A 9,164-nucleotide genomic window follows, 5' to 3' on the forward strand; every position below is an offset into this window, starting at 1 on the left:
ATACCTGCAATTCTGTAGAACTCCTCTGTAATGGCATCCGGGGATTTGTGGCCAGGGAAAGCAATTGTTTTTGCAAAAAACACTTTAATGCAACACACACTCTTCTAATGGCCGCATACCATGACTTTTCCGACGTGTTTGCCTATATTGTACAGAAAGCTTCCACTGCCAAAAAATCTAAGGGCAGTGCACAGTGTCTGTATCTGCGTGAGTGCAAATCCGCGTTTTGTGACATTGGAAATGTGTGGCTTCAGTAGATTGCTGAGATAAACGATTGACTGCGCAGAAAAACGATAACGCTCATAAAAATATAGCTCTGAATCCGACAGGACGTCTATTCAAGATCTAACAATTCCTTCACGGCGCAAAGCTTGTCGAACAATGTGCGCACCTATGTCAATTGGATTTTCTTCAAACGGACAGGCCATGATGTCCAAGGGACTGATTGGTTGACAACCCATGTTTATATGTGCTTGGTCAGGCTTAGCTCAAGTTAACCTGCCAGATAGCAGGTTAGCTTCAGAGGATGAGTTGTCATAGTTACTGATATAGAATTACTTTGATCTGGGTTTGTGGAACAGCAAATTCATGATTTCCTCAAATTCTGGCTCAACAGATCTCGATTACTTGCTAATCCTGCTTTCTGGAATATCCCTCTGGTATATGCATGACTAGTTTGCTTGTCTTAGTATGTATGTATGTATGTATGTATGAATTGTAAAACTAATTAAATTAAACAGTATGTTTTAAGATGTGTATATATACACCGATCAGCCATAACATTATGACCACTGACAGGTGAAGTGAATAACACTGATAATCTCATTATCATGGCACGTGTCAGTGGGTGGGATATATTATGCAGCAAGTGAACATTTTGTCCTCAAAGTTGATGAAAGGATATGGATCTGAGCGACTTTGACAAGGGCCAAATTGTGATGCCTAGACGACTGGGTCAGAGTATCTCCAAAACTGCAGCTCTTGTGGGGTGTTCCCGGTCTGCAGTGGTCAGTACCTATCAAAAGTGGTCCAAGGAAGGAAAAGCGGTGAACTGGTGACAAGGTCACGGGCAGCCAAGGCTCACTGATGCACGTGGGGAGCGAAGGCTGGCCCGTGTGGTCCGATCCAACAGCTGGTTCTGATAGAAAGGTGTCAGAACACACAGTGCATCGCAGTTTGTTGCGTATGGGGCTGCGTAGCCGCAAACCAGTCAGGGTGCCCATGCTGACCCCTGTCCACTGCCGAAAGAGCCTACAATGGGCACGTGAGCAACAGAACTGGACCACGGAGCAATGGAAGAAGGTGGCCTGGTCTGATGAATCACAAGTTCAAGGTGTTGACTTGGCCTCCAAATTCCCCAGATCTCAATCCAATTGAGCATCTGTGGGATGTGCTGGACAAACAAGGATTGCTAGAAGTTTTGGGAACCCAACAATGCATGAGTGTTAATTTAAAATGTTTTTGGATGGTCGTGCATGTAGGCCTATACTTTAAAGGGGTTGATTTTAACACCTACAGTGTTAAATTTGCTAATGATTTTTTGCTATGTAGTGTTGCTTATACTGGTACAGAGTACATTTTTGACTGTTAAAATGCTGTTTCAACACTGAGATCAGTGCTCTTAGCACTGTTTTGGTGTTTATGTTGAACACTTGAAGTGTTCGAAAATTAACTCTGAGATGGTGTTAGAATTTCAACACTTTTAAAAGTGTGTATGTGATTTTCATTATAGCATCTCCTAGGTGTCTTGAGCTGAGGTGAGTGGAGTGCAAAGGGCTACACAATGACTCATATTGCTTAATATTTAATAAGTAGGGGGTTTAATACTCTACACACACGCCAACTGATATTGTACCTATAGTGGTTGAAGATCTTACAGCTGTTCGATGAGATGGAAACTGAATAAATAGGCCTATTGTCTTTAAAGTTGGCGATTCATTATTCTGTTTAATCTTTAGATTGAAAACAATGTGTTACTTTGGCAATATATACTGGTTATTGTGATGTTCAAGGAACTGTTATTACATTAAGTATTTATGCATATTTAGGGTGACCAACAGGTGGCCAAAAATCCGGACACTTCAAGACATAACATGATAGGATTGTGAAGTTCCATTACACTCCAATGCCTGCATTGTCTATTCATTATTTAGTTTTATATATATATATATCACTTTTTATTGAAGCTTATAAATCCGAGAACGTTGCGTGTAACTGCATCTTAATGATGGTTACAGCGCTTTCATATGGGGGGTTTATTCTCACCCAAGATGGCGGAATGTCACCCGGCTGCACTGGCAAGGGATGGTCCACTTGTTCTATTATATGTCTATGCTCTTGTGAGGCGAGCGCTAAACAGAAAGTCAACTCCATTTGGGCTCAGGGGCAGAAACACTAGTGACAACAAATCCCGATGGGTGCAGGGGACGAAAAAGAGCCAAAATGGCGACCTCCGCGTGCTCCTTACTCTATAAACTTCGCCCCCCGTTGCCATGGCGCCCGGCGGTAAGGGGCGGGCGCTGTGGCGGCGCCGTCATCATGGCGGCCCGTGTGCGCGGGAGGGCAGTGGAAGCTCTAGAAACGTCTAGAGCGCGCGCTGCTGCTGCGTCACTGCGCGAACGAGGAGGCGAGACACGCGAGGAGTGGAGAGAGCGGCGCCGGGCTTTAACCCCCCTCACAACCGCACACTGTTCATTCAAAAACACGGCAGGTAGACACGGCCCACAGCGGAGACACGCACGGCACAACCCCACAGAAAACGCAGCATCCTGACTTGAGAGAACCGAGATGTAAGTCGGGGAGGGAGAGAAAGAGAGAGAGAGAGAGGGGGAAAGTGGACGAGAATAGAGCTGATGGGCGCATCGGTTTCTGGTGACGGTTTGTTTTTTGGTTGATGTATTTTTTTGTCTGCATGTGTTTTTCTGAGTGGGTGTGTGAGAGAGTGGGTGTGTGTTGGGGGGAGCCGTGTTATTGAATAGTGGACGGTGAATTTACACAACCTGCACTCACGCTCCCCCCCCCGGGCAGAGAGGCGGGACAGAGGCCCAGGCTGCACAAGCGTGTGTAGGCCTCAATTCATACTGTTGTGAAGGGGCTCTCCTCCGTGCTAAAACATCAGGGTCGGAGCGGGTGCTGATTTAAGGTGTTTAGCCTTGGCCGGGGGTGGGGGGTCCTGTACCTGTACCTAAGGGGTTAAATATCACCCCTGCGCCGCAGCAGATTTACACTAGACACCCGGCATTGTAATAGCAACCCTGCCGGACGAGCTCGTACTGAACCACAGAGGGATTGGCGGCGGGGGGGGGGGGGGGCGTCTGAAACAGGGACGTGTTCAACGGATTAATGGGCCCTAATTCCGTTTAGGGAGATTGTGTTGTGGTCACTGTGCTGCTGGGTTGGCTGTGCGCCGTGCATTTGTAATTTTAAGAACACTACTATTAATTATAATAATAATCTGCAGGTTGGTTTTCAATGCATTGCCATGCGTTTTAGCGAGCCCCCCAATCTGTGTCCCCCCCACAGTGAATCACCGAGGGACAGATTTAATGTTCAAATGGGGGTGAAAAAAAGAAAAAAAAAGCTCTTGATCAGGGTTTAGTTTTTCATAGGCGTAGGCCAGCCGGCTACTGCAAGATGCACGGGGCTTGAAAGTGGCTGCAATGTTCTTACCAATGCATGATTAGACAGGCTGCTCTATTTTATATATGCATCTATAATAGCACTTCAGTGGTATTCTGTAATCGGACAACGCTGAATTATGTTAATATTAAATAAATCCATACGCGCTGATCTGTGCCTTAAGCCGACTATGCAGGTAAAAGAGAACGTTCAGACAACCAAAGGGGACAAATTCCATTATATGTAAAGTACACCATTATAACATGTTCCTGTAGACGGTAAACTATGCTATGTCGCTTAAAAATAAAGTGGACCACATCCGCACCGTGCTTGTGCAGTTATTGCATGGTTTCATTCTCTGCCTCTCTCCACACACATGTTGTGTCTACACTATGGCAGCAGTCACATGGTGAGATTGCGTCCTCTGTAGCTGGGAAAGTAACGAGGAGACACTTCGTCAACATTGAGCACGAAAAAGAGCCACGGGGAACCAGGTGACATGCTCTTAATAACGGAACGGGCTTTTGAATACCAAGTCCTGGCACATACGCCAGTGAACAAGCCATGCATCAGTTTATCAAACTTACCGTGGACAAAATTAATATAAACTACAAGGTACAGGTGTGTGATGGTATATGGACGTTTCCGTGGAACGATACACGTTTGGCTGTTGTGAAATTGGTTATTATACCACTCGGGGTTTAGATGCGTTCTTCCCAGTCCCGGCAACCTTCTATGAAACGGGCAGGCGCACAGACACGATGCCGCCCCGATCAGCTAGCGAGATTTACTGCAGTGTTTACTGGTTTGCCGCTTGTAAAAATCAAGACACCCCCCCCTAACGACACATTCTTCATTATAGTCCACTACTCTTATTTCACCACCCTTTCCAGTCTTGGACACACCTACTTAACAGAACATTTGTTTGCGACAATCAACCCCATCGCACCACCCCCCTTACGATTTTCAAAACCGAATCTAGCGACACTCGAGCTGGTCCGCTGCTCCTGATGCAGTTTTTTCATTTTGTAATGGGTTTATTCTGCGTGTCTTTTCCACAATTCCACGCCACAATATTTTGATAATGGGAAGAGAATTATGTACAGGAAACTAGAATGTAATATAATGTGCAAGGTCTCCTATCAGCACTGTTTGTTGTCGTGCAGTTCTGAGTAAAGATGCAGAATATTTGGTAGGAGTTGGAGTTAATAATCGCCATATCTATATTGACTGAATTTGAATGATTTAAGAAAATCGGGGGGTAAAATTTCAAGGCACCTGCCATGCTGGGCAACCAGAATTTTAAGGTGGTCAGACCCTGAATTAGATGCAGATTTGTCTTGGCCTGGCCTGACACTGGTTTTTGCTAAGGCTGGGTTTCTGCCTGCTGACCAGAGCTCCTGCTCTATTTTTTGATCTCTGCCTGTAAAGAATAGTTTGCTCAGTCAATTCTGCTTATCGGTAAAGAGCCTGAAAATCACCTTTCAGAACAGGACATTCACGCAGAACACTGCTGGGCACAGGAGAATGCAAAACCTATTTCCACTGGTGCCAGAGCAGAGGTCAGTGGTGGGCACCTTCTAAGCAACACTGGAGGCTTTCAAATTCCCAGTCTCCACAGCGGCATCTGCCTTTTATTCCCTTTCCCAGTTACTCAGTTGATCAGATAAAGCTGAATTACTTTTTCTACCTCCCCCACTTTTGCAGATTACATTATAGGTAGAAGTGCAGCTTTGAATGAACAGGTCATGTTAAGCCACCAACTGAAAGAGGCTTAAAATAGTATAATGCTTCTGTTCAATTGATTGAATTGAAAGGGGAAAAAAGTTAAATTAGAGCATTTCAACTGGAAGAGCCTCAGTCCATCCTCTCCAACCCACTCCTTAAGTTTGGACTTGCTTGAGTCCGATCTCCTCTCAGCTCTGCAGAAGTCTCTGCTTTTGAAGTTTGCCTGAATTAATGGTATTATTATGGTATCATTTATATGTATGTGTATATATAGAGTGGGACCATATGGGAGCTGCAGTTTCACATTCCTGTTTTTTTTTTGTTTCTCTTTCCACAGGCAGCCTGCTAGTGCAAAGTGGTATGACAGAAGGGACTATGTCTTTATCGAATTCTGTGTGGAAGACAGCAAAGACGTCCAAGTAAAATTTGAAAAATCCAAACTTGGTTTCAGGTGAGCTTTCTGTCTTGCCTTTTTAAACTGCTGACCTGACCGACCCACTGTTGAGCAGCATCTGTAGTGGGGTATAAGTCCACTGCAGGAACAGCATGTCTCTCACAGTGCAGCTGGCTTTCTGTTTTCTTGGTTCTGTATGTAAACAATTGCAGTGATGTCCTTAAGAAATTCCTTCCACTTGTGTGTGTGATATAGTTTGTATATTAGTCTTGGGACCTTGCTCTGCCTGTACTGTTACTCTTTAATGTACCTTCTGTCAGTGTGTGGCTTTGACTTGAGTCTCAGGACCTGTTCAGTAAATATGCTAATATTTTTTTTCTTTCTTTTGTTCAGTTGTCTTGGTGGTACAGATAACATCAAACATCACAATGAAATCGAACTTTTTGAAGCTATCGATCCAAATGTGAGTCTGCATTTCTCTTGTGTACATGAATAAATGTGTAGTTCATGCTCCAGTCTTATTCTTGCACCAGATTAATTTATTATATATATATATATATATATATATATATATATATATATATATATCACACACACACACACACACACACACACACACACACACACACACACAGTCTTCCCCAGGATTTTCTGTAAGCGCAAACATCTCTTGGGGGCGGCAACTTTGGGTATAATTGGATATTGTGATTTGCTCATCAGCCAAATGGAAGCATTTGTTCGGCATCGGCCTTTGTACGTACCAAAATGGTGGCCCAGGTCTCAAAATCTTGATGTAAACACTGAAAATGATATTTCGATAATGTAAGCGCATTGGTTCAATATTTATAATGCAATTGAAAATTATAGCACCTCGGCACTGAGGTGCTTAAACAACCTGTGGAAAACTGCTATATATTAAATGACAGTCAGATTTCACATAGTGAATCCAACAGAAGGGTCGTTTGCTTTGCCTGATACTTTTTTCCTCTCGTGATATTTTTGCATGCAGGAATCCAAAAACAAACGGACAGATCGGTCTGTCTTGTGTTGTTTACGGAAAGCAGATTCTGGGAAGTCATGGCCCCGGTTAACAAAAGAAAAGGCGAAGGTTAGTGAACTTAATGAAAGAATCAATCCCAAATTGCTGGCTTGGCCACTGCAGTGCGGGGCGGCAGCTTGAGTCCATGATTACAATTGTATACTTGTATTTTTTATTGTCCTACTACCACCAATACTGCTGTCACTGGCTAGAATCAAGCAGTCAACCCTTGATGGGCCCTTGCTGGGGATTGTGTGTGTCACCTTGGCTCCACTTATTTGAATCTTTGCATTTTACCCATGTCTCATAGCTTAACTGGCTCAGTGTTGACTTCAATAACTGGAAGGACTGGGAGGATGATTCAGATGAGGAATTGTCCAGCTTCGACCGCTTCTCAGAGGTAACTGGGTAACGAGTGATAAATCAAAATTAAACATGAGGTGTGATTCAGAATAGAGCTTAACTGAACTCCCCGGGCTGCACGTTATTGCAGCTGACAACAGGTTTGATACAATGGTCAGTTGGACATGTCCACAGTATTGCCCTTCTGCCACTGCTAATTTTTGCGTCTTTAGTGGCATGGCTGGACTGTTGGCTTTAGAGCCAGGACCTCCATTATAAAGCCAGGATACTTGGAAGAACAAGCTGGCTCTTCAGAAGTGAGACCAGGTCCAGTGTACCACTGAAGAGAATGGCACTGTGTGTTTATGGGAATAAACAGCTTCTGTCTGTTTGTAGATGATGAATACCATGGGTGGAGAGGATGAGTTGCCAGAAGTGGATGGGGCAGAAGATGTAAGTTTTATGTTTTTTATGTTGGCGGGGGTGGGGGGGGACATTTCAGAATCTAACAGCCTTCACTGAACATACAATGCCAACCCCTACAGTGAATGCCAGTGAGGACATCTGCATTATTGGGCTCCTGCAGCGGGGGGCCTGGGGGTCTGCCCCTTCCTGCCAGGGTTTTAGGCCCAGATCACCACGAATCGGAGCCGACTGGAACATCTCAGAGTGCAACAACTCTGTACGTTTGTTTCCGAAGCGTGTAGTGTAGGGTAATGTGATGTTAGGCGGCTCCAGAGCTGAGCGGGTTCTCCACCGTGGGCCCATCCTGCTGTGTTTGTACCGATTAGACTCTGTGTTCCGAGCTGGGCTGGAAATAGACCAGCAGGACAGCGCAGCGGCTGCTGCCGATGCCCCGGACAGTCTGACACCATTCAATCAGCCCCTCTTTGTAGTCTTCAGTTGTTATTTCTTTTGCTGCGTTTAGCATGTATGAGTCGGGGAGCCGTCAACCGAGATCTGTCTCAAAGTGCTCGCTCTTTATGCATTCATTCCTTCTCATGTTATTTGACACTCTGTGGGTGTTCCACCCCGCCCAGGTGGCTGAGTCTGCTGAGGGGGACTCTGCTGATGTGTGCCCAGTTTTTGTTTCACCTGTTCCTTTTATCACCTTCTCACCTTTCACTGTTCTCTCCCCCTCTCTCAGGAGGAATCGGCAGATAGCGATGATGAAAGTAAGTTCTTGCTCTTGTAGTTTTGTTTGTGTGTGCGTGTCTCACAATGTACAGTAGAGGGCAGGTGCTTGGATAGACTAAAGTGAAGTAGAACTTCACAGTGGTGGGGGGGGGGGGGGCAAGAGAAGTTTTAACTGGACTGGAGAAGAGCCTGTTTAAAGTAACTTCCTGGAACAAAAGGGTCTTCTGTACTAATCAAATTGTTTTTGTGTTTTCCCCAGAAATGCCTGATTTGGAGTAAACAAGGAGTATAGGAATCCTTATACAGTTGGAAGAAAGAATCATCACAAAACTGTTAATAATAAAGAAGAAATCAAAAAACAAGAAAAACATGTTTAGATTTGAGTTGGTAGCCATGCGATAAGACCATTGTTTTTCCATTATTATTTTTTTTTAAAGCCATTTACAACCATTTGAGAAAAATGCATCACTGAGGGTTGATATACATACCACAGCACTGTCCAGTCTGCACACATCCTACAGTGCTGATTTTTCTTCTGTTCTGTTGTGCATGGACTGTTCACTGAGTCTTTATGCTGTTGTGAGGTTTAGTCATTTATTAAATTAAAAAAAAAAAAAACACCCAAAATAAATCAAATCAGAACTGGCAGTGGTGAGAAATGTGCAAAGAGGTTTGAACCTGAATAAAGTAATAAACTTTTTTTTAATTATTATTTTTTAATGTTTTGTGGAGATCAGTGAGGCTCTGTATTCATTGAAATGTCAGTGGCCTTTGCTGATCAACAAACCAAATGCAAGCTAAACAGTGAAGAATTACACCTCTTTTCTTTTCTACTTCAATAAAGTTGTCCTGCCCCCCCTTCAGTCAGTGGTGTTTGTGGGGTGATCTGCAGAACCTCTGTCCATT

At 44.2% G+C, this 9,164-nt stretch overlaps 1 protein-coding gene across 2 annotated transcripts; it reads left to right on the plus strand.

The window, feature by feature from the left end:
• Window positions 1–2,575: 2,575 nt before the first annotated feature.
• Window positions 2,576–8,964, plus strand: LOC136752906 (prostaglandin E synthase 3). 2 transcript variants are annotated; one of them, XM_066708611.1, is made up of 8 exons: window positions 2,582–2,789; window positions 5,684–5,797; window positions 6,134–6,203; window positions 6,750–6,848; window positions 7,090–7,179; window positions 7,518–7,574; window positions 8,269–8,296; window positions 8,518–8,964. In XM_066708611.1, coding segments are annotated over exons 1-8 (480 nt in total). In that variant the 5' UTR covers window positions 2,582–2,787; the 3' UTR covers window positions 8,538–8,964. The 2 variants fall into 2 exon arrangements, with proteins under 2 accessions (XP_066564710.1, XP_066564708.1); XM_066708613.1 differs by lacking the exon at window positions 7,518–7,574 and having other exon boundaries at window positions 2,576–2,789.
• Window positions 8,965–9,164: the final 200 nt, after the last annotated feature.

The sequence above is a fragment of the Amia ocellicauda genome, chromosome 7 (assembly GCF_036373705.1).
Source record: "Amia ocellicauda isolate fAmiCal2 chromosome 7, fAmiCal2.hap1, whole genome shotgun sequence".
In the NCBI taxonomy this organism is placed as follows: domain Eukaryota; kingdom Metazoa; phylum Chordata; class Actinopteri; order Amiiformes; family Amiidae; genus Amia; species Amia ocellicauda.

Bases quoted from the DNA above. Each gene is read 5' to 3' on its own strand.
- LOC136752906 (XM_066708611.1), top strand. The intron at 6,849-7,089 runs GTTAGTGAACTT...CATGTCTCATAG, and splicing joins TAACAAAAGAAAAGGCGAAG to CTTAACTGGCTCAGTGTTGA. The intron at 7,180-7,517 runs GTAACTGGGTAA...GTCTGTTTGTAG, and splicing joins GCTTCGACCGCTTCTCAGAG to ATGATGAATACCATGGGTGG.